The 24,656-nt window shown below is 39.8% G+C and overlaps 1 protein-coding gene across 3 annotated transcripts; it reads left to right on the plus strand.

Moving 5' to 3' along the window:
• The first annotated feature begins 552 nt into the window (after positions 1 to 552).
• tlk1a (tousled-like kinase 1a) lies at positions 553 to 24,487 on the plus strand. 3 transcript variants are annotated; one of them, XM_086266659.1, is made up of 22 exons: positions 553 to 663; positions 12,922 to 13,043; positions 13,135 to 13,206; positions 13,586 to 13,624; positions 14,068 to 14,143; positions 14,259 to 14,302; positions 14,540 to 14,635; positions 14,728 to 14,814; positions 14,906 to 14,998; positions 15,148 to 15,258; positions 15,356 to 15,492; positions 17,634 to 17,822; positions 18,014 to 18,080; positions 19,246 to 19,343; positions 20,718 to 20,799; positions 20,879 to 20,970; positions 21,069 to 21,158; positions 21,245 to 21,414; positions 21,543 to 21,678; positions 22,996 to 23,107; positions 23,183 to 23,290; positions 23,378 to 24,487. In XM_086266659.1, exons 2-22 carry the CDS (start codon positions 12,927 to 12,929, stop codon positions 23,546 to 23,548), a joined length of 2,187 nt encoding a protein of 728 aa, XP_086122785.1. In that variant the 5' UTR covers positions 553 to 663; positions 12,922 to 12,926; the 3' UTR covers positions 23,549 to 24,487. The 3 variants fall into 3 exon arrangements, with proteins under 3 accessions (XP_086122785.1, XP_086122784.1, XP_086122786.1); XM_086266658.1 differs by having other exon boundaries at positions 607 to 940; XM_086266660.1 differs by lacking the exon at positions 553 to 663 and adding an exon at positions 1,345 to 1,365.
• The last annotated feature ends 169 nt before the right edge of the window (positions 24,488 to 24,656 follow it).

Raw genomic sequence — 24,656 nt, forward strand, 5'->3', positions numbered from 1 at the left:
CTAAAAATGTCAAAATATTAACTCGGAGTTTTGAATTACAAGTTTATTTTTAATAACATAAACAAGCTTCCATATCAACCCATTAACCCTTCCAAAAGTAAGCTTTTTTTCTTAATTACTATTTCAGAATCTTTAGTTTCCATCATAATTTTGACGGAATAAAAATTTTTTAATTTGATTTCTTGAAACTTTTTTGTTTTGGACGTCAGAATCACAACTTAACCTTTACTCTAATTTATGCCTGAGAGTAGAAAATAAAAATTATTGCATTGTATCTAACTATTAATCTTGAGTATTTTTATAATTATTATGTTAACTTTCAAGCGTTTTATGTATTTATTTATTTTAATTCTTAATTAAATAAATTAGTTTATTTATTTATTGAAAAGAGATTTTTTGATATGCCATGCTATGACAGTTTAGTACAAGGAAATCGATCATTTCATTCGTTTAAAAGTCATGTCTTGACCCTTTGAGCATCGTAACCTGTAAAAATAAAACATATGGTGTTCATGTTTTCGTATGTTGTCGCTGACGCTGGGGGGGGAAATGTTTCGCCCTCGCGATAAGAATTTTGCACACGATGCGTGACGTTTCATAGCCAACCACTTGAAGACGGAGAGGTGGGCCCGGAGCCCGGACTCGCTACTGAGGTGTGAAGAGGTTTGTGTCCTTAAAACACAATAATTAGACATTTTCACCTACTGGCAGTCACCGTGCCATTCTAAAGTCACACAGGGCACGCCAGTCGGTCAGTTTTTCAGTCAGTGTTAAAGCTTACCCATGTGCGCTGCAGCACCTACACACGAAAAGTAGCTTGATGAGTATCCAAAGTAGTGGAAGTTTGGAGGGGACGCCATCTTTGGTCCCAGCTCTCCACGTCCCCAACACGGACTGTGTTTTCAGCTACATACCACGGCAGTGGTGAAGGTCCAGAAAGGTATCGTGAAACATTTTAAGCCGCACGTCTTTTCTACTTGTTCGTGTTGTTCTTTTTGTGCATATAGAAGGGAAATTCTATTAAAATGACCGAGCAAATCTTGGTGGCGAAATCTGCTCGCTAGCTAACGTTACTCTAACGCGTCAGCTCCAAAGTCCATTGAACCTGTTTGGCTAGCTACTAGCACCGAAGACACAGGACCGTCTTTCTGTGCCCAGGCCAGTGCAGTAACCTTAAGACTAGTGCAATGGCGATTAAGCTTTGTTTTGAGCAGAAATGTAACTGTGGTAGTCGATGCATCCTCCATTAGGCATGCTGCCTGTTTAAGAGCACACATTAGCCAGGTTACCGATAATCATGTGCAAATGGAGATAATCAAGCAAATTCTAGTAATGCTTAGTGGATTGGCAGCAGCCAGTGCAAAGGTGTGCATCGCATCGTTAGCAATCCTTTGTGTGTTAACTGCTGTTTTCCTTCCATCAGTGTCCACATCATCTACATGTGTAAGTGGTGTTGTTTGTCATCTTTACGGTACACAGGGGTCTTGCATCGGCTTTTATCCTGGAAGTATTTGTGGTCTGTAACTAAAGCTAATGCACTGGATGCTTGGTAGCCTTGCTTGACCTTAGCTTTTCACTCTAAGTAATACTCAGTGTTTGTGTAGAGATGACAAGCAAAACTGAAGGAGAACTTATGGCTGGGCTATGCAGCATGCCAATCATAACGCCATAAAATACATCTGTAGTTGGCACTTAATGTTAATATTGCTTCCTGGACGTTAGTTTTCATTGGCTGTTGTAATGATGGAGGACTTTACCCAGCCTAGGACACCGATGAATCTCCCCACTTCGTTTTGTAAACACAGATTGACATAAATTAGTAATAGCTGACTACATGAGAATGAGACTATAATTTATTTTGTTCATTTTGTTTTCAAGTTTTCAATGAATGGACTCAGACTGTAATGGCCTGTTCATCTAATGTCAGTTTTTTTTTTTTTTTGGTTTTTTTTTTGGTTTTTTAAAACGACTTTCCAAATGTCTGCCATAAACAGGTGGTCAGCTTGTCTGCTGAGCAGCATGGAGTTAAAACACATCCACACCATGAGCTGTAAGGGTTCAACCGCTAGCTCCCGCAGGGGCTTGAATATAGATAATATTTATGCTCTGAGGCCTTCATGTTTGAAACAAAAGCAAATCCTTGAGAAACAATACGCAGCTCATGTGTATTTATGACGTGAAACTGGCATAAACATTTGGGGAGATGTGGTTATGGATCCGTCTCAGCAAAACCAAGTCATAAAAATGCAAAAGTATTGGTTGATCGTCTACAACATTGGACATTTCAGAGCTTATGCAGAAATGATAATCATCACTGAACGTAGAAGCCAGTTATTCCCTGCATGTGTTAGATTTTCTAATTAAGCGGTAGTGAGGTGAAAATGGTGCTAATCATTTGAATGAGTTGAAAATGAAGCCGATGTATTAAGGCGCATGCGATATTTAGTTACTATATACAGTGTTGTGTAAAATCAAAGGGCTTCTTTTTTTGCTTATTTTTCCACACATGTTTCAAATCACCCAAAAAAAATGGGTAAAGGTAACCCAATTAAAAACAAAATGCAGTTTTTAAATGATCCAAATCTGCCTGGTTTGTTAATCACAGTTAATTTATTATTTAACTTTGGTTCTTTGGTTCTGTTTAATTTTGATAGCCACACCCATATCTGATTACTACCAGACCTGTTGAATCAAGAAATTGCTTAAAAACAACCTGTCTGACGAAATGAATTGGGCTGAAAGATCTCATCTAAAAGACACTTAAGAACAGGAGAGAAACAAAGTCGTTGACATCTATCAGTATGGAAAGGGTTATAAAACCATTTCTAAGGCTTTGGGACTCCAGCAAACCATGGTCAGAGCCATGAAAACCTGGAACAGTGGTGAACCTTCCCAGAAGTGGCCACCTACCAAAATTACTCCAACACCGTATCGACTTATCCAGGAGGTCACAAAAGCACCCAGAATAATATCTGAAGAACTGCAGGCCTCACCTGCCTCAGTTAAGGTCAGAGTTTGATTTGATTTAACAACAGGAAAGCGACTGGGCAAATAAGGCATCCATGGGAGAGCTCCAAGGTGAAAATCACTGCTCACCAAAATGAACACAAAGGCTCATCTAATGTTTGTCAAAAATTTCTTTGGGCTGCTTCAGGACCTGGATGACTTGGCATAATTGATAGAACTATGAAATCCAGAAAATCCTGAAGGGGAATGTCCAACCATCAGATTGAATGGGTTAAAACAAAACACACAAATAAAATCAAGGTTTTGGAGCGGCCTGAAAGTCAAAGTCTGGAGATGGTTTGGCACGACCTTAAACAGGCCGTCAGTGCTAGAAACCATCCTGTGTGGCTGAATTAAAACAATTCTGCAAAGAAGATAATAAATGTGAAAGACTCATTGCCAGTTATCACAAATGCTCAATTGCAGTTCTTGCTTATTAGGTTTAGTGGACAATTACTTTTTCACACATGGTGAGGGTTTGGATACCTTTTTTCTCTCTCTCTCTCGCTCTTTCCCTTAATAAATTAAGTCACTGTTTAAAGACTGCTTGGTACAGATAGTTTTCACAGTGCTATTTATAGAGGAAAAAAGCAAATATAGGGGGGAAAAAAGCAAATATTCTCCATAAGGTTATTTTATTTATTTTTTGCTCTTAAATTGATAAAGCTGCCACATGCAGAAAAACATGGTTAGCTGTGTTAGGTACGTGACCTGCAGTAAATGATTTCTTGAGCAGAATTTAATTGGGAAATTACAGATCCACAAACATGACAATGTTAGGAAGAAACATGTGCGGGTTGCCTAATTTTTATTTATTTATTTATTTTTTAATAAGGTATTTCTCAGTAAAAAACAAAAAAACAAGGTCTATCGGGTGGTTGCAAAGGGTAGTTAACATTATCAGATTCATGACGGTTTGACCTTTTTATTAAGTCTTAATCAAGAGGTTAGGGCAAAGTAGTGATTATAATAAGCTAAGCAGATGCATTAGTGTAATCATTGTTATTTTATATCTTGCTTGCAGAGCATAAATATGACAGTATTATGCACGTATTGATCAAATTTCAGTGAGGCAAATGCTGATTGTGGCTTACAGTTCCATGGCTTCTGTGGTGCTAGACTTGATGCATAGCACCACAAATACTTCACTAAGTGTAACTATCGATCACAATATAGTGTTAGTAAATGTAAATTAGAAGACTACATTAATAACAGGTCTCTTTTCAGCTTAAATGTGTTACTGAATACACATAAAGATAGCAAATACATCAGTTAAAAGTTTTCAGATAGAATTTGCCTAAAGCGATCACCGTGGTGGTTATTTAAAAAAGGTAACGGACGCTTCTCTGTGGAGGTGTTGATAGCATGCTGGAAGTAAAAATATCCTAGCCTGGTTAATTCTTAAAAGTAGCTATTGACTTTTCAGAAAATTAAAGTATAACAGCACGTTGGAGCTGTTTTTGTGAATGACACGATTGGTAAAGAAGGGATTTTAATTAACGACAGGACACGTGATTCTTTTTACGTTAGACACACTTCTTTTTTTGTGTGCTTATCTGGGAAATGGCTTCATGTCAGTATCGTTTGGCGAGCCAGCTGTATTCTGTCTGTTACAACCCATTTGTTAAGTTGCTTTGTGTTTGCAGATGTATTGCAAATCATACCATAATAGGAGACAGGGTTTGGTTTGAGAGGATGTAATAAATTACTTTTTGTTTAGCTGTGTGCGCAAACTGTTATGTGAAGTCCTCGGGGTCTAAATGAAGTGCAGATTCAGTCCTGAGATCATTGAAGATTTTATTTTTCATGTGAAACTGTGTGGTTTAATTTGTATTTGTTATCTGGGATAATCAGGGCAATCACGTTTGAATTGTAACTATTTTTTCTTTCACTCCGTTTAGAGAGACTTTTTTTTTTTTCTGTAGGTTTCTTCTTGCACTGCTGAAATATTTTAAGCAAAAGTACGTGTATTTTGGTTTCAGTGGTTTGTAATACATATCCTCCAACAATTCATGTCGCTGAATGCTACAAGATGACTTTTTATCCTCGATCTTTAGTTCACATTTATAATCCTAGCTGGTATAATTTTAAACATATTCAGTGCGTTCTTGTCTTTCCTACTCTTAAATGGATTTTGAAAATCCCTACCTACTGTACTAAGCTTGGATGCAGTGCCAAACCTCCATAACCCTTTCAAAATGGTTGTCTCATTACAGCACAGATTTAGTGAGCAGGCACCTCTGAGTCTGCAGCAACACCAAAGCCCATGGTGCTCCTGCATCATTCCCGCAGGAGCGCTGTGAGCAGCATTGCCTAGCATTTGAAATGTTGCCCTTGGATTCTCATGATTTAACCCTTGTGTGGTCCATGGGTCATTTTTGTCCTCTAAAGAAATCTTTTGCTATCAAAAATGTATTTGTTATTCATCAAATGGGCTGAAAATAACAGAAGTTATTCATTACTATACTATGAATGATTGGAATAAGTTTCAAGTAATTTGATTTATTTATGTGGTTTTTATTGAATTTTATAACGTTGGTGGTCCTCGTGGACAAAAATGACCCCAAAGTACAAAGTGTTGCAAAGAGCCGTATTTTCTTTTTTTTTTTTTTTAAATGACATCAGAAACAGCAGTATGCGACATTACGTGATGGCAGAGCTTCAGTTCATCCTTTGTCATTTTTTTTTTTTTTTTTTTTTTTTTTTTTTTTTTTAATAAATAGGACAGGGGGAATGAATGAGAGAGAGAGGGGGAGAGAAAGAAAGAAAACCCAAGGGGAGAAGAGACGGTGAGAAGGGGGGGGAAGAGAGACAAAAAAAAAAAAAACTCCTGGGTCACCTGTATGGAGAAAAAACAAACAAACAAACAAACAGAGGAGACAGCAAACAACAAAGAGCAACATAATAATAGAGAAAACAAAGCACCATCACAATAAACTAGCTAGTCATAGATATCAGTATTTACTAAGTAATAAACGATATTGTGCAGCACGCAAGATAGACAGCGCACAGTGTGCTTTGAGGCAGCAGCCAAAAAAGCTTTAGTCCGCGTCTGTGAATACCCATGTGTGCATACCTGTGTGGATCAGCATGCTTGCATTCCAAAGGTTTCTCCATGTAATGATCTGCTAAGGAGTGTGGGGGGGCCACAGCCCCGTCCTCCAGGGTGTGAAGCGGGTATGGAGGAGATCAAAACTCCAGACATCCAGAGGCCCCCAGAACACAAGAGACCATGGAAGACCAACAGAGGGGCAGCCGCGCCACTGTTCCAGTAAGAGCTGAGGAGAGTCCCAGATGAGGGCTCACTCAGCAGCCGCGGAGCAGAAGCCAGGGGGAGTTGCAGTGACGCGCCCGTGAGCTCCGCCGGCCCCCAGCTGCGCCTGAGTAACCGAGCCCTAGGCCGAGAGGCCGGGGGCACCCCACCTCCAAAGGGGCCCGAGCGAGCCCCAGGCCCCAGGCCCCGACAAGCGGCCGCCAAGGAGTGAGCCGGTGTGTACCCGGACGCCCACCCCCAGACACAAAGAACCACCAACACACCGACACCTGAGGGAGTCCGCCACCGGCAGGGGAAGTGGTGGTGGGTGGAGATAGGCCTCCAAACCTTGGAGGGCATGAGGTGTCCCCAGAGAGGTGGCGTCTGATACCCAACCTGACATATAGACACAGACATACAGGCACACACAGACACAAACATCCATTCCCACCCTCATGCTCTCATATGCACTCACTCCACACTCAACCAACGTGGAGACAGACATAAAGAGACGCTGTACACACAATCACACTCCCCAAGCGTACTCTACAAACCGGGTCTAGGTACCCTTGCCCCTGGAGGGGGGAATTGCACCCAGACCCAGGTGGTGTTACCCTTTTCCCTGCGGTGGGGAGAGGCAGACCACCCCGACTCCGCAGCAGCAGGGAGGCCCCACACCCCAGACCGCAGTCGGACGGCCAACTCCTCCTACTAGCCCCCCCGCTCCAGCAGGCCGCAGAGAATGGGGGTGGGAGAAGACTCCAAACCTCCCTCCACCCGCTCATTGTAGTGTTGATGCATATGTGTTCTAAGGTGCAATTAAAACCCAGGAGGGCATGGAGCTACCTGCCAAGGAGCAGCAGGTAAGCGCATGGTCCCTCCTGCTAGCCCTCAATGACTAAGTGTATTTAAAATTGAGAGGTGGGCAACGACGTCAGGGGTGAGGTATACACCCTGATGGTGATTTGGACTCCGTGATTGTGCCCACCCCCAAGATCCTATATGTATGTGTAATGAGAGTGTGAATAATGTGAATGTCTAAGTTGTGGGATAAAATTGAGGCAGAGGCAGCCAGAAGGGGACAGGGGGGGGGGTAGCCTCCTCTGCACCCTGGTGACATACCCCCACTCCAAGGCCCTGCATGTGTGGGTGGTTGTGGAGGAGCGGGAAGAGGGAGGCAGCTGGAGATGGGGAGGGAAGGAAGGGAGGGGCAGGTAACCCCTCCCTGGGGCCAGCTCCCCCGCTGACCCCAGTAGGCACTCCCACCCTCCGCGACCCGCCAGGGAAGGGGGGCCCAGGCCCATCAGACCGGGGCCCAGTGCAGTAGCGCCCCCCGGCTCCACAGAGCCCTGGACAGTCCACCCAACCCCACCACCGAGAAAACTGCACCCACCCCACCAACCACACATCTTCCAGACTACATAAGACGGTAAACGCCCAGGCTGAGATCTTCCTCCACCTCTCCTGTATCTCCCCCTCCTGCAGAGAGTTCCTGAGAGAAGAAAGCTCCTGCAAGATGTGACCATCCCCCCCACCAGTTGAAGAGCCCCCCAGGCGGCTCGATGCACCGGCGGCACCCTGCTCCAGGGCCGGGCCCCCATGCACCCACCCGCCCACAACCCCGGCAACACACCAACCAGGACCCGAGCCCCCGAGGCCCGGCCCGGGCCCCCGCCCAGAGACGGAGCACCCCCAGAACCTCACGCCCATCCCGGACCCACCCAGGGGCAGCCAGGTTGCCAGGTCAGTAACCCACGTCCGTCAGCACAGACCCTCCCCTAGCCCCGCTGCACGCAGCCGCGAGGAAACAGTTACCTGAGAGCCAACAGAGCCCTCAACCGGACGTGACCGCTACCCCGGGTTGAGCCCCCCAAGGAAGATGCCTCCGGGGAACCCCCCGACGCCCTAAGCCTGTCCCTACCCCCTCACCAATCACAACAGTGAAGGCGGGACCAAACTATGACCCCCCACCCCCACTAGGTGATGGAGCTGATAAAAGGGGCCCAGAGCAATTGATCTGATGTGGTGGCAGAGGCTGTGTCAAGACTAATGTAATCTAATAGATAATTTCTATATTGGTTAGAATTAAGATTATTTTTATTTTTCCAGTTCATGAGGACTGTTTTCTTGGCTATGCATAGGGCAGTGAAGATCATATGGGCTATATTCTTTTCTGAAGTGACATTATCTAAGCTGCCCAACAAACACACTAAGGGGGAAGTTGGAATGTTACATTTCAGACATTTTGATAAGTCTTCACATATCTCGCGCCAAAACTTTTGCACTGGTGGACAGAACCAAAGAGCGTGGATGTAATTGTCTGGTGTATTGCCTTGACAGTGTGAGCAGTTGTTGGAAGATGTAAAGCCCATCTTAAACATCCGATGACCTGTATAGTGCACTCTATGAAGTATTTTGTATTGTATTAATTGCAGACTGGGATTTTTAATTAATTTAAAAGTTTTTAAGCAAATCTGAGACCAGAAGTTTTGGTCTAGGTTGACTGATAAATCTGCTTCCCACTTTGCAGTAGGAAGGGATATTGATTCATCTAATTTAGAAAGTGTTCTGTATATTTTAGATAATAATTTGGGGGATTTAAGAGTAAGAAAAAGAGCCGTATTTTCACACCATACTGTTTTCAAACATCTTTGATCTTGGATCACTGATGTGTGGGGTCAAGCACTGGTCATAACAACCACAACAGGCAGCACAATGAGGAGGCAGGTGCTCTATATTCAATGAAATTTTATTTATACAGCGCCAAATCACAACAACAGCCGCATCAAAGTGTTTCGTATTGTAAGGTAGACTCTACAATAATACATACACAGAAAGTATCCTCAAAAGCCTCCATTGCACTGGAGATTTGCATACTTTGATGAGCATACTTTTTTTTACCATGTTGTGCAAAGCAATGACCAGTAGGACAAAGCACATATTGTCCTATAGTATAATGAGGAGGGAGAATCAATGTTCAGGAAGATCCAGGGTTAGAAGATATAGAAAATATTGTCAATATTTAGAGCACATGCTACCCTTTCTCTGAAAAAGCACATCAGCCACCTGCAGAAGTGGAAGAAGGCTATGAAGTGAAGAAAAGTGATGAAGAATCTGAACTATGTTCAAGTAGGTTCTCAGGCATCCAGGACATGGTAGTCTGAGGAGCTTGGAGAGAAAGTGACTGGGCTTCTTGAAGTTTCTTGAATTTTCAGAATGTGAAACTGAAATAGAAGATGTGTCAGAGGACTACACATCATCCATTTCAATTATGATGAAGACAAAGAATCAAGCAGGAAAGAGGAATCAGCTGAGACAGAGGAATATTTGCAGTAACGTGAGGAAACACTGATCTGGTCTTCTAACCTTCCCAGTGACAGACGATGCCTGACTCTCTCATGTGCCTCAGAGAAAGATGATCTACCACAGTCCAAGCACATGTGCCAGGTCCCATACTCCTTCAGTGGCTTTTCTACTCGAGTACTGAAAGCATTATACACAGTGTATTCTGCTTGTATTCTGCTTTTTAACGTTCACATGCCAATGGATGCATCAGAGACCAAGTTGGGGTTCAGTAACTTGCCCAAGGACACCTTGGTAAGAACTCCAGACTAGAGCACACAGAGATTGAACCAACAACCATCCAATTAGCAGATGACCTGCTCTACAGCCAACTCAATGATGAACAAGGAGGGACAACAAGAGAGGAAGAAAAATGGACCGAATGCAGCTGTAGGCATATGTGGGTGTGTTGATTCTTACTGCCGTGCATCCAGTAGAGTCGCTACGGCCAGTTTATGACATCCTGAGTCTGGTAGAGAAGTTTTCATGCTGACACAAGATTAATCATAGAAGCACAAAAAGGACATAATTTCTTGATAAAGACACAATAGATGATCGTCGTTCATGACACAAACGTGCTCCCATTTGAGGTGTATGATGTGTGTTGGTGTTGACTTGACTTGAAACACAAGTGGGTGTTCCTCCTGCTGTGATGTAAGATCCTGGTACTGATGTGACTGTATGAGCACCAAGTCCCCTTCAGAGGACTCTGTCCCCTCCAACAGAACATCCAAGTAAACCAGGGAACTTTGAGACAAAAACATGGGCAGCATGTGATGCAGGTCCAGCTGTACATGGAACATGCTCGTGTGCGATGGCAAACCGTCTGTCCTGCAGTCAGGACACGAGTTGTCCCTAACATTGCAGGTTTCCAAAAGAAAACAATCACCTGTAACAGCTTGTTTACTGTATATGCCCCTTGGCCTGCAACTGCAGAAAGAATGCTGTCCATGATGGGACCAGTGCAGAGGAATAAACCTGAGCTTCCTCCTGCACTTGGGTCAAATATGGACACGCCTTTGTCCTCATGAAAGTTTGCCTTCACTCAGACTCATGCCCTCCTACCATGCCAAAATATAGAAAACTGTCAGGCAATGAGTTGGAATAAAGTTGAATAAAACCTTGAAACACAGAGATGGATGATATTTTATACTTGTTGCTTCAAAGCAAACGGGGTCATTTTTGAGCCCTGAGGACCACAGGTGTGATTATGTGCTGCCATTTAAAATTTATAAATGGTTCAAAAAAAGAATTCTCACTAAAGTTCAACATACAGCACTCTGTATGTTGAACTTTAGTGAGAATTTAAAAAAAAAAAATTTTTTTTAAATATTTAATTTAATTAAATATTAAATTTTCTTGTTTTATTTTCGCTAAAAAACAGGGTTTATTTTTTGTAAAGAAGGTCTGGTGGCCCTAAAATGTAAAATGTTGGGTAAATTTTGTTTTAATGTGTTGGTCTTAAGTAAAACTAAGGTGTAACACTGAATTGATTGACAATTTATACTTTTTACTTTAAAAAAACAGTCAAATGAAGTGGGGACATTTTTGACCCCTGAGGACCACCAGTGTGATTATTTGCTGCCATTAAAAATTTTCAAACGCTTGAAAAAAAACTTTCTCACTAAAGTTCAACATACAGCACTCTCTAGTTATTCAGATAGTCAAAATTATCTAAACAATTAAATATTTAATTTTCTCAATTTGTTTTCGCTAAAAAACAGGGTTTATTTTTTGTAAACAAGGTCTGGTGGCCCTAAAATGTAAAATGTTGAGTAAATTTTGTGTTAATGTGTTGGTCTTAAGTAAAACTAAGGTGTAACACTGAATTGATTGACAATTTATACTTTTTACTTTAAAAAACAGTCAAATGAAGTGGGGACATTTTTGACCCCTGAGGACCACCAGTGTGATTATTTGCTGCCATTAAAAATTTTCAAACGCTTGAAAAAAAACTTTCTCACTAAAGTTCAACATACAGCACTCTCTAGTTATTCAGATAGTCAAAATTATCTAAACAATTAAATATTAAATTTTCTTGTTTTATTTTCGCTAAAAAACAGGGTTTATTTTTTGTAAAGAAGGTCTGGTGGCCCTAAAATGTAAAATGTTGAGTAAATTTTGTGTTAATGTGTTGGTCTTAAGTAAAACTAAGGTGTAACACTGAATTGATTGACAATTTATACTTTTTACTTTAAAAAACAGTCAAATGAAGTGGGGACATTTTTGACCCCTGAGGACCACCAGTGTGATTATTTGCTGCCATTAAAAAAATTTAAATGGTTCAAAAAAAAAATTCTCACTAAAGTTCAACATACAGCACTCTCTAGTTATTCAGATAGTCAAAATTATCTAAACAATTAAATATTAAATTTTCTTGTTTTATTTTCGCTAAAAAACAGGGTTTATTTTTTGTAAAGAAGGTCTGGTGGCCCTAAAATGTAAAATGTTGAGTAAATTTTGTTTTAATGTGTTGGTCTTAAGTAAAACTAAGGTGTAACACTGAATTGATTGACAATTTATACTTTTTACTTTAAAAAACAGTCAAATGAAGTGGGGACATTTTTGACCCCTGAGGACCACCAGTGTGATTATTTGCTGCCATTAAAAATTTATAAACGCTTGAAAAAAAAAATTCTCACTAAAGTTCAACATACAGCACTCTCTAGTTATTCAGATAGTCAAAATTATCTAAACAATTAAATATTAAATTTTCTCAATTTGTTTTCGCTAAAAAACAGGGTTTATTTTTTGTAAAGAAGGTCTGGTGGCCCTAAAATGTAAAATGTTGAGTAAATTTTGTGTTAATGTGTTGGTCTTAAGTAAAACTAAGGTGTAACACTGAATTGATTGACAATTTATACTTTATACTTTAAAAAACAGTCAAATGAAGTGGGGACACTTTTGACCCCTGATGGCTCACATTGTATGCAAATCGGGAGGACATCATAAGGGTTAAAGAAAAAAAACAAAACAGAAAATTTCTGAATGTGGCCTCTGCATTTGGAGAATATAACGCGTTCTTTTGAATATTTTTGTTATTTAAGTATTAGGCTTTTACCTGTAGAGTTGGTGTAACCATAATCACAACTAGCTTATCTCTTCAGTACTTGATGAATAAATATAGCAAAACCTGCCTTGGGGATGCCACTAGGGAGCGGGCAGAAATTTGGTCTCGGCCTACATTCTGATCTAGACTCAAATCTCATAAGCTTACTGCTGCTGTGTCATTTGCCCACTCGAGTGGGCAGTAAATGGGTTCAATTAAGCTGATCGTTGAATAACGGAGACACACTGTGATTTGTTGCTAATCCTCCCAGGCACCATGGAGGAGCTGCACAGCCTGGACCCCCGGAGACAGGAGCTGCTGGAGGCTCGTTTTATGGGCGGAGTCAGCGGCAGCACAGGGGGCAGCACTGGCAGCGCAAGCGGGGGAACCAAAGTGAGTCAGAAATGAGGACGTATTTATTTATTGTTTAAGTGTTTCCTATTGTAGTGTTGACTCGGTTATTAATTGTCTCTCTTTATTTCAGGGCTTGACCAATAATGAATGTTCAAATCACAGTTTTGGGAGTCTAGGATCTTCAAGTGACAAGGAGTCGGAGGTAAGTATCTTTAATCCTATGTGGGAGCTACTCTGATCACATTTACACTGTCCAGATTAATCATGCTTGACACAAGTGTTTGTGTCCTTTGCACGCTAATCTTAAGCATTCCATTATCATATAACCTTTATTCTGGAAATGATACCAATATTTCCAGTATCAATATTGTTAAATTAAACAATATATTTTTAATGTAGTCTTGAACTGTCATTTACTTGCATACTGGTGGTTATTTTTCTACTATTAATTAATAATTTTTTAAATAAAGATTTTATTTAATAATGAAGTACACTTGCAATAAATGCTTTTCACTGTTAGTCTGGTCACTTATTATCCATGGGTAATAAGTTTTGGTCTAAAGCTTTCCTTGTCATTATAGGGGTCTGATGTGAAAAGAGGGAGCTCTCCTGCTTATTCGGTGGGTAATTTATCAGATCTGAAAACGAATATTTTGCATTTAAAGGCTGGAGATTTGTCTGGTCAACACTGGTGTTTGCAGTGATCCCTCTAGGTTCAACATGACCGAAACAATGCTATTTATTTATATTTTTCAAAAGACCAATATTTATAATGGAAATATTTTTCAGATATTAGGAAAGTACTTTTATTATTCCAGAACTTGTTGCATTTCTTGACTGTTGTTAACCTGGACTATTGGGGACTTAAAAAAAAGGCCGTTACAGCTCCAAACATCTATTGTAATATTACTTATTCTGTATATAAAGCATGAATATCTATAAATACCCATTGGAAACAAAAAGCTATCACTATATAGAGAATACAGCAGCAGTTCAGGTTCAGAGTGTCCGTTGTGCAGTAATCATACTGTAAAATTATACCAAATTAAATTTAATGTTTCAGACCCCAGAGAAGAAACAGACTGAAACAACTAGAGGCAGAAAAAGGAAACCTGAGATCCAGTCAGAGAGCAGCCAAGGTAAGTGTTGTTCTGTTATACCGGTTATAATTATTTTACTCCTGTTGTTTGTGTTATTCCAATAAAATATGTTTGATAAATCACAACACTCATCCCTGCTTTCTCTTGATTTTAGGAAAATCAACTGTGCGGGGACCCAAAATAAGTGATTATTTCGATGTAAGTTTTGTGTCAGATATTTCATATATGAAGTATGAACAGTATACTTCATGGCACTATAGATGAATATATAGTGCCCAGAAAATAATGTGTGCTATATCAGCCTGTTGAAGATCTGAGGCGTAATCCATTTCCTGTCTGTAACCACATTACAGTAAAATAAAAGGACCCACTGGCTGTCTACTGTTACCAGATCTTAGGCAGCGGTGCTACTTATCCTCTCTTTTCATCTTGTAGTTCCAGGGAGGAAATGGGTCCAGTCCTGTCAGAGGTCCCCCACCAGTGATTCGTTCGCCCCAGAATTCACATTCCCACTCGACTCAGGGCACTTCTGTAAGCTGTGATAATAACAAAATAACTCTTTTGTAGCTCACCATAGTGTTGACCTGTTTTTAAATAAAATATCATCACTCTCTGTGTTCTAGGTTAGACAAAATAGCTCATCTCCTACTAGTCTGTCTTTTGGGGACCATATGGCACATCCAAAGCAACTAGCAGTCAAATTTGTTCAGGTGAGGAGGTTGTAACCAAAGCCTTTCTGCATTCACTCTTAAAACATGTTTGATATGACAAGTGTTTAACTCCTTTTGTTTTTCACTCCAGACTGACCTGACAGTGTTAAAATTGGCTGCCCTTGAAAGCACCAAGAATCTAGACCTTGAGAAGAAGGAGGGCAGGATAGATGACCTGTTAAGGGTAAGAGGGACATCTTACTGTTTTATTGACTGAACAAGTTTAAAAACAAGGTGGATAAAACTTCCCAGAGTTCAGTTTTATAGTAAATGTGTTTAGTAAAGCATTTTGTTTCTATGTCTGCTTATCCAGTGTCATTTTCTGCTTCACAGGCAAACTGTGATCTCAGGAGACAGATAGATGAACAGCAAAAGTTACTTGAGAAATACAAGGAACGCTTGAATAAGTGCATCACCATGAGCAAGAAGTTACTTATAGAAAAGGTAAACAAGCGTTTTTTCTGTAGCCTGCGTTATTAAAATCAGGAATGTTTGTGTGGCTGTGAACCTGCATGCTGTATTTTATGTTGTTGTTGTTCAGAGCACCCAGGAGAAGCAGGCCTGTCGGGAGAAGAGCATGCAGGATAGACTACGTTTAGGCCACTTTACTACAGTGAGACATGGGGCCTCATTCACAGAGCAGTGGACAGATGGCTATGCCTTCCAAAACCTTGTCAAGTGAGAAGCTTTTAAATTGTTTATCAGTTCAGTTCAGTTCATTTTTATTTCAAACATTTCAAACATGTGCCTTCACAATCATTACAAAATATCATTCCATTATTTGTTTGAAAAGGAGTAGGCTGAAGTATTTACTTATTTGTCCCTACCCCCTCAAGTTTTACCTCTCATTCATTTAATTTTTTTTTTGTCTTAAATTAAACAAACAACATATGAAACATATGAAGTAAAACAAAACATAACATACATAAATCAAAAACAAGAAATTAGCAAGCCCCACCACAGTATAGTTTCTTTCATATGAAAAATACAGAATGTGTATATTTGCAGATACACAAGTTATGGAAAAACAACAAAACAAAACAAAAAAAAAGAACCGCAACACCATTACCAGCAACATTACCGTCCTGGGTTAACCCCGTTTTCTTCATTCTTATACTTATTTAAAATTAGGTTTTTATATTTTACTTTAAACTGTTTTATGTTTTGACTGTCTTTTATTTCTTCTGTTAGACTGTTCCATAATTTAACTCCTGCAATTGAGATAGACATAGTTCTTAAAGTTGTTCTAGCACTTTGTATTTTTAAATTCCATTTCCCTCTTAAGTTATACCCACCTTCTCTTTCTATGAACAATTTACAGATTTCTTTGGGAAGCAATTTATTTCTTACTTTATACATTATTTGCGCTGTTTTAAGCTTCACCAAGTCTTGGAATTTAATAGCTTGCATTTTGACAAAGAGTGCATTTGTATGGTCCCTGTACCCTACATTATTTATTAATCTAATGGCCCTTTTCTGTATTATAGTTATTGTTTGTGTGTTACTTTTGTATGTGTTTCCCCAGACCTCTACACAGTAGCTCATATATGGCAGTAGTAAAGCACAGTATAAAATGTGCAGTGCTTTCTGATCCAACATATGCTTTGCTTTCCCCAGGACGGCAATGCCCCGTGCCAATTTCCCCCGAACATAAGTAATGTGTGGCTTCCAACAGAGCTTGTGGTCAATGATCACCCCAAGAAATTTTATTTCATTTACTCTTTCTAAATATACATTGTCAACACATATTTCTACTTCGATGTTTTTCTTTTGGTTTCCAAACAACATAAATTTGGTTTTATCTAGATTCAATGATAATTTATTTATATCAAACCACTTCTTTAATATCGTTAATTCCTGTGTGATCATCCCCAAAACCTGTGGCAACTCCACACCTGAACACAGTATATTTGTGTCATCTGCAAATATTACAAACTTTAAAATCTCCGATACTCTGCAGATATCATTTAAGTACATAATAAACATTTTTGGACCCAGTACTGAACCTTGAGGTACTCCACAAGCTATATCCATCAAATTAGATTTATATTCATTTATTTGTACATATTGTTGCCTATTCCCTACATAGCTTTTTAACCATTCCAAAACCACTCCCCTAAACCCGTACTTTTCCAGTTTTTTTAATAGAATTTCATGATTAACAGTATCAAACGCCTTCTTTAGATCTAAGAAAACTCCGAGCGCATACCTCTTATTATCCATACATTCCGTTATCTTTTCCATTAAATCTATCAGTGCCAAAGCTGTTGATCTGTTGCTTCTGAACCCATACTGACTATCTGTCATTAATTCATATTTTTCCACAAAACTATCAAATCTTTTTATGAAGAGTTTTTCCAGTATCTTAGAGAACTGGGAGAGTATTGACACTGGTCTATAGTTTGTAAAATGATGTCTTTCACCGGTTTTGTAAATGGGAATAACTTTAGCAACTTTCATTTTTTATCTCCCATTTATTTATTAAGCTTTGCATATTTTAAGTTTAGCTCTCCACGTACACCTTAAAGCTGCACATTACATGCACATTTAATTCCCCTGCTACTGAAAAGTTGGGGGTTGTAAGCTCAGCTCCAAGGCTTCATTTCCTAGGACAGCTGCCACGTCACTTCTTAACATTATTCGCTTAAGAGTAGATTTAACCTCATGTTGTCAAAACAGACTTAGTATTTTTAGTATAATTTCACTGAGTTTTGCATTGCAGCCTTCATCTGCAGTATTTCCATCGTCAGATTCAAGTTGAAAATTCTAAAATGTAGTTGTACCTCTAAAATTAACAGCTTTAATATGTCCTTCGGCAGGCAGCAGGAGTGGATAAACCAACAGAGAGAAGACATTGAGAGGCAGAGGAAACTTCTTGCCAAGAGGAAACCTCCATCTTCCAACAACTCCCAAACACCAACCACAAACTCTGAGCCAAAGCAACGGAAAACCAAGGCGGTGAATGGAGCAGAAAACGATCCCTTTCTAAAACCCAGCCTACCTCAGCTGTAAGTCCACACCCTTGTGTATGTGTTGTGTAGGATCCTTTTCCCCCGTGTTTTGCTTTATTACCTCATGTTTACCAGGAAAGCAGATTTTAACAGCATGTAGCACAGTATTAACTGAAAGTGTTAAACTTAAGACGCACTGTTAAATTAGGCTCATGCTTTGTTTCTATATGCTTTCTTATCCTTGAAAGGCTGACATTAGCAGAGTACCATGAACAGGAAGAGATCTTCAAACTGCGACTTGGACATCTGAAAAAGGTTTGTGGAAATATGAAGCCTGGTAAACAGAATTGTGACGTTTTGTTTGATTGTTCAATCAAGTTAATATAGTTCAGAGTGCCTGACAGATAATTGACAAAGTAAAAGAACAAAATAAATATGCAACAGTAAGAAATTTAAACAGACAAAACATTAATGGCCTAAAAGTAGGATGAATCAATTAAAAAAGATAAAATATTAATAAAAATGTAGATTATAATGGAATAAAATGTATGACAAAAGGCAAAAAATAGAAAAATTGAACATTGCAGTGCTGGGTTTTAGGTCCGATGTCTTCCTTTTTGAGTGCTATACACTTAAACGCATGGCCCTTATTGCTTAGTAACACCCCCTTTGGTGAGAGTGGTTACTTTTAAAAGCCACCTAAATACTTGTTTGAGGAACTTGTTTCCTTCTTCCTGCAAAAGGGTTCTAGTTTTGTCAGATTCTTGGGCTATCTTGCATTCACTGCTCTTTTTAGGTATGTCTACAGATTTTTGATGAGGTTTAGGCAGGGGAACTGCGTGGGGCCGAGGCATAACTGTTAGCGTGCACCTCTCAATGTGGCCAACTGTACCGAGCCTTCCATGAACATCCAATTTGAGCAGATGTGGCTGTACAGCAGAGGCATAGCCTTCTCCTACTTTTTGGGCTATGGCTGCATATTTTTGGGCTAAAGGTTGACTTGGTATATTCATAAACCTTTGAAATTTGCATCACCTGACCTTTCCCAGTGGTTGTAAACAAGCCTTAGAAATTGCAATGACCGACGTCTTTGTAAAAGGGGTAAAAAATGCTAATGCTATTTAAAATAACAATAAAGAACTGTAACTTTGACTTTTTAAATCTGTTCATCTATTTAGATTTTAGCTTGTGGCCAAACTTTCTGCATTTATCTCTTCCACCTTTTTCCTCAGTTTCCTGATTGAAAATCCTGTTCCATTAGTAAAGATTGTGCAAAGAATATAAGGTCAATTTACTCATTGTTTTCATGGGAAAAAAGCTTCACTGAAAAGCCCTAACGGACTCTGCACCAAGTCAGATGTTAATATTTAATTGCGAGCTCGTCATGTGTATGAGTGGGTTTTGATGAACTCTCCTTGTAGTCAGTGCTCTGAAGTTCCTTCTGTGCATTTGTGTGTTTGTGTGTTTGAATCATTTATAGGAAGAAGCTGAGATCCAGGCAGAGCTCGAGCGTCTGGAGAGAGTGCGCAACCTTCACATTCGGGAACTGAAGAGAATAAATAACGAAGACAGCTCACAGTGAGTCTAAATCACTTTCCTTGACATTTGCTGCATTGACATTGGAACACGATGTACAAGCAAGGCTACAGTCCTCGTCCACAGTCGAATAATAAAGGGTTGTATTATGTGAAATTAAGCTTCTCGTCGTGTGTTGTGAGACCCACAAAATGAGGGGGGGAAGCCCATCTCTTTTTGTCTGTTCCTTTCTCTGTCATATTCAGTGTGTCTGAACTTGCTGTTCTGATTTATAGACCATTGTGGTGTCAGAATGGGTTAACGCCACCCCCCACCCCACCCCAGCTGGCAAACGGATTCATCCTCTTGAATTCTGAATGAACAGCTCAGTCTGCCATTATTTCCCTGCTAGATCCATGTCTGCTAACTCAGAGATGCATTAGCTATGAGCAAACCGAACAAAATGTCTGTTCTGCGTTTGCTCCTGCAGCCCATAAGTCTTTATGTACTCCAGTATCCGGGGGGAATGAAGACCCAGTGGATTACTTGTATTTGCAATGTCCTTAGAGTAATAGCAAGTGTCCTGTCGTTGGCACATCAAGCTGCTAAATATGGTTGGCAGTATTACATTAATTCTGATTGTATTCACACAGACTACAGCTGTGTTAAAAGTGAAATTAAAAATTATGGGAGCTTTGAGACCGAAAATTAAATTAGAGGTTGCTGTTTTGTGCTTCGGTTTATTGATCACATCAGATTTCTCTCTCCTTATATTGTGTGCTTGCCTGCACTTTACTGAAGAACTTGCTATATAAAAATAAAGGGATTATCACGTATTTATTTTTTGCTTCTTTTGAGAGTGATTGGATTTTGAAATGTGACTGAAATGTTTTCATAAAATCTGCACGTTAACATCTAAACAGTGTTTGAGCAGCTAAAATTTGGACTTTTATAACCAAAACATCTTACTTGTCTTACACAGACGGCCATAGCTAAAATGAGAAGGTGCTAGAAGCAACAGAATTTCTTTGTTTTTTCCCCCCTCATTTATTCATGTCTGTATATCAGCTATAATGCAGTATGCTGCTCCTTTATCTCACTCGCTGAACTCTACTGTAAACCGTCGTGTGCAGCAGTTCATGATTACACCTGTAGTCAGAAAAATGACCTCTTAAAACGTTGCAGAAGCTGGGTGAAATTATTTATCTGTGCAGTATTTGGAGCTGAAATTTGACACTTTCAACTGTTATGCAAGACTTGCCGTTAAGTTTTTAATAAGCAGCATAATGTGACTCTTTGCTCGTCTTTGTAGTGCTGAACCTAAAATAAATTGATCTAGCAAAGCTAATTTTTTATTAATTTGTGATTCACATAGGTCCAAATTTTAATTTTACTCCTCCCTCCTTTTATTATTATTATTTTTTCTCCAATCTAAAGATTTAAAGATCACCCAACGTTGAATGAAAGATACCTGCTCCTGCATCTTCTAGGCAGAGGAGGCTTTAGTGAAGTTTACAAGGTAAGTCATTAAACATGGAAAAATACTCTCAATAAGTGTTGCTGTGCAGGTTTATTCTAACTGTCACTGTGTCGTTCAGGCTTTTGACTTGATTGAACAACGATACGCTGCTGTGAAAATCCACCAACTTAACAAAAACTGGAGAGAAGAAAAAAAAGAGAACTATCACAAGTATGTTAGTCTGTGTGAATATGTTTGTATTATAAGGGAGCACAGCACCTTCCTGCTTTGGTTGCTAATGGTATGATAAATATCATCCTTTTCTACAGGCATGCATGTCGAGAGTACAGAATACACAAGGAGTTGGACCATCCCAGGATTGTGAAACTTTATGATTACTTCTCACTGGACACAGACACGTCAGTCACTCTGCACATTTTATAGCATGTGAAAGGTGTCAAAAAAATGCATTAAGTAATTCTTACTTAATTTATCCGTCCAACAGGTTTTGCACCGTTATGGAGTACTGCGAGGGCAACGACCTGGATTTCTACTTGAAGCAGCATAAATTAATGTCTGAGAAGGAGGCACGGTCCATAGTCATGCAGATTGTAAATGCACTAAAATACCTGAATGAAATCAAACCTCCCATCATCCATTATGACCTTAAACCAGGTAAACACCCCCTTCTGAACAACGGATCAGTCTTAAACAGTTTCCCCCCCTGGAATTAATAAAGTATTCTGATTCTGATTGAGCGTGATTACTGCTGTAGTTCTGACCTAATGTGTTTTGATTTGAAGGTAATATCTTGTTGGTGGATGGCACAGCCTGTGGGGAAATTAAAATCACTGACTTTGGTCTTTCCAAAATTATGGATGATGACAACTACGGCGTAGATGGGATGGACCTGACATCACAGGGTGCAGGAACCTACTGGTGAGAAGAAATGCTCCTAAATCACATTCAGACATTTAAAATTGTCTTTAAATGTTGATTGATGATTACTGAAAAGTAGCAGTAACATATTATAGGCGTACTTCTTTATAAACAAAGATCCCGCATTTAGTTTTGTGCTCTTGTGAAAGTGTCAAAAGCTGTTTGTGAAGTAGACGCTTACATTGAGTGTTTAACATCGTTACAGTCCTGAAACGCCTTAAATGTCGATGATGGTCCTGGTGGAACCAAGTTTAAGAGTGCGTTAAGTGCTTTTAAGTACTCATTTTCAGTTCTCTCCTTGTAACTCACATTTTTAGAGGAATACTTTTGTGTCAGCTTCTTCATACCAGTCATTGAATTGCTCAAGCATTAAAGGCATTAACTCCTGGGATAAATGTTGAATTCGGTGTCTTTCAGTGGCAGTGTTGTGTCAACGCATTAAGAGATAATTCTGTTGGCTATTAACAAAGAGAATAGAGCTATATTTTAGCTGTAGCTGAAAACTTGGCATATTTTGACATGCTGTGTAGAGCATCCTTTGAGGAAACTGGACAAAACGCTACAGGTTAGCCATCAGGATGAAATCCTTGGAACCAGTGTCAGACTGTATGCTTGCGCAATGGGTCCTGGGCTCTTCCTGGTGCGTGACAATGACCGGCCTCATGTGGCGAGAGTATGCAGCCAGTTCCTGGAAAATGAAGGAACCGATACCACTGGCTGGTTTTCACACTTGCCAGACCTAAATCTAATAGAACACCTCTAGGACATTGTTTCCATCCATCCAACACCACCAGGTTGCATCTCATACTGTCCAGGAGCTCAGTGATGCCCTGGTCCAGATCTGGGAGGATATTCCCCAGGATAGCATCCCATTAGGAGCATCCCCGACTTTGCCAGACATGCATACAAGCACATAGGACCATACAAACTACGGAGTGTCATTTTGAGTTGTGATGTGTGATGAAATTTTGGACTAGCCTGCTGCATCAGTTTTTCACTTTGATTTTGGGCTGTCTTTGAATTCTCTGTATTGTTAATAATTTTCATTTCCATCAAAGGATGTGGCGTCCTTTTGTTCCTAACATATTACCCAGTTCATATCAGTATAGATACCTGGCATGATTTTATTTATTTCAGCAAGGTATAATGGAAAGAAAAAAGTAGCATAAAATAGGCACCCATTTGTAGTAACAGTACTATTACTACTACTATTTGTAGTTGTAGTAATCTATAAGTAACTTAAAATTGTAAAAACGGTACTGACCATAAATGTGTGTGCCAATCTTGTCCTTTGATTTATGCATATTGTGACATCAGGTACTTGCCTCCTGAGTGTTTTGTGGTTGGTAAAGAACCTCCAAAGATCTCCAACAAGGTGGATGTGTGGTCTGTGGGTGTCATCTTTTTCCAGTGTCTGTATGGAAGGAAGGTAAGGACGATGGCTGGTCTTCTAGCAGTGTTTATGTTAATTTATGCCTGATGATAAAGTTGTCCTTCTTTCCAGCCTTTTGGCCACAATCAGTCACAACAAGATATCCTGCAGGAGAACACCATACTCAAAGCTACCGACGTTCAGTTCCCTGTGAAGCCAGTTTCCAGTAACGAAGCAAAGGTAGCAGAACTTGCACACGGTTGCTGTCTTTTAAATATCATCACACATTATGACTTGTTAATTTTGAATACATTCTTCAACTTTCAGGCTTTCATACGGCGGTGCCTGGCATACAGGAAGGAGGACCGGATCGACGTTCACCAGCTGGGAAGTGACCCCTACTTGCTCCCTCACATCCGGAGATCAAGCTCCTCTGGAAATCTGCAAATGAGTGCTGCGGTCTCAAGTCCAGCCTCCTCCAGCAACATCTCATATTGACAATTTTGAATTGTGACAAAAAAACAAAAATGCGCATAAAAATTTAAAACTTGATGACTGAAGTTGCACCTGCAGAGCTCTTCAGAGGCTTGGGCTCGTAAGAGGAGGAACAGCCAGCGATGGAAGGAACGGGCTCAGGTGGGGGGCATCACCTGGCCTCCTCTGACCTGTGCCAGGCTTCTACTTGTTTACCAGGGCTTGATCAGTTGGAGGGACAGTAAAGGGACGGGTAAAGGACATGGGTAAATGGATCTCGTTGAAGGTCTAACAAAAAAAAAAAAAGCACTGAAACTGACTACATACCTTGAAGAAAATGTGACTGGACACTCGGTTCGGATCTTGCTGATGGACATGGCCTTAAAGGGCCGAAGGGAGACTTTGGCAGGCCACCATTTAGATTAAATAATGTGGTCCTGCCAGGGTGCAAATGATTCAGCTGCTAGAAGTTAATTTACTGTGAGGAGAAGACAGTCATTGTTAAGTAGAACTACAAAGATTTCACCATTGATTGGGTAATTGTTTTGGTTATGTTTTTTGTTTTTCCACAAATTTTAGGCTTTAATTTGAGTTACTTAGCCATGAGAATGTAATGTGTAGCATACAAGTGGCAACTAGTGTCATGTAGATTGGGGCAGCATACTTACGTTTAATGCACAAAATAACCAAATGTAGAAAAATTAAATTGTATTAAAAAAAAACCCTATGCAGGAATATTAACAGATAAATTGGAAACTGTATATGCTGTACAGGTGAATTTTCAAATTTTGAGCTGCAGCAGTAATGTGTACAAAGAGTTCAAATTTTTCCCAATTTAAGAGTAGTTTCCTGGAGTGGTTTCATTTTGCTGCTTTGTTGCTCTTACTTTTCAAGGGCTTTATGTTCCACTTCGGGTACAAATTGTACAGTTCTGCTAAGAGTGAATAAATACCAGGAAACTTTTTTTTTTTTTCTCCCCATTGATCTTAGTGCACATAATCCACTCTCATTGCATCTATAAAAAGATAATTTAGTGCTTATTCACTGTAAATTTTCAGGTGTGCTCTACCTACCATTATGTCTGTGATTATACTGACACCCTCTGGTTATGTTTAGTATTACATAGTATTAC

This window comes from Aulonocara sp. 'chitande type north' Nkhata Bay, linkage group LG16, assembly GCF_057382095.1.
Source record: "Aulonocara sp. 'chitande type north' Nkhata Bay isolate Kocher_YH1m ecotype deep benthic linkage group LG16, A_spYH_male_GT1.1, whole genome shotgun sequence".
Classification (NCBI taxonomy): domain Eukaryota; kingdom Metazoa; phylum Chordata; class Actinopteri; order Cichliformes; family Cichlidae; genus Aulonocara; species Aulonocara sp. 'chitande type north' Nkhata Bay.

What these genes read in the sequence shown, in the direction of transcription:
- tlk1a (XM_086266659.1), top strand. Translation starts at nt 12,927, where the DNA reads ATGGAGGAGCTGCACAGCCTGGACCCCCGGAGACAGGAGCTGCTGGAG. An exon ending in AAATAAGTGATTATTTCGAT is followed by an intron (nt 14,303 to 14,539) that starts GTAAGTTTTGTG and finishes TTCATCTTGTAG; the next exon opens with TTCCAGGGAGGAAATGGGTC. An exon ending in GGATAGATGACCTGTTAAGG is followed by an intron (nt 14,999 to 15,147) that starts GTAAGAGGGACA and finishes TCTGCTTCACAG; the next exon opens with GCAAACTGTGATCTCAGGAG.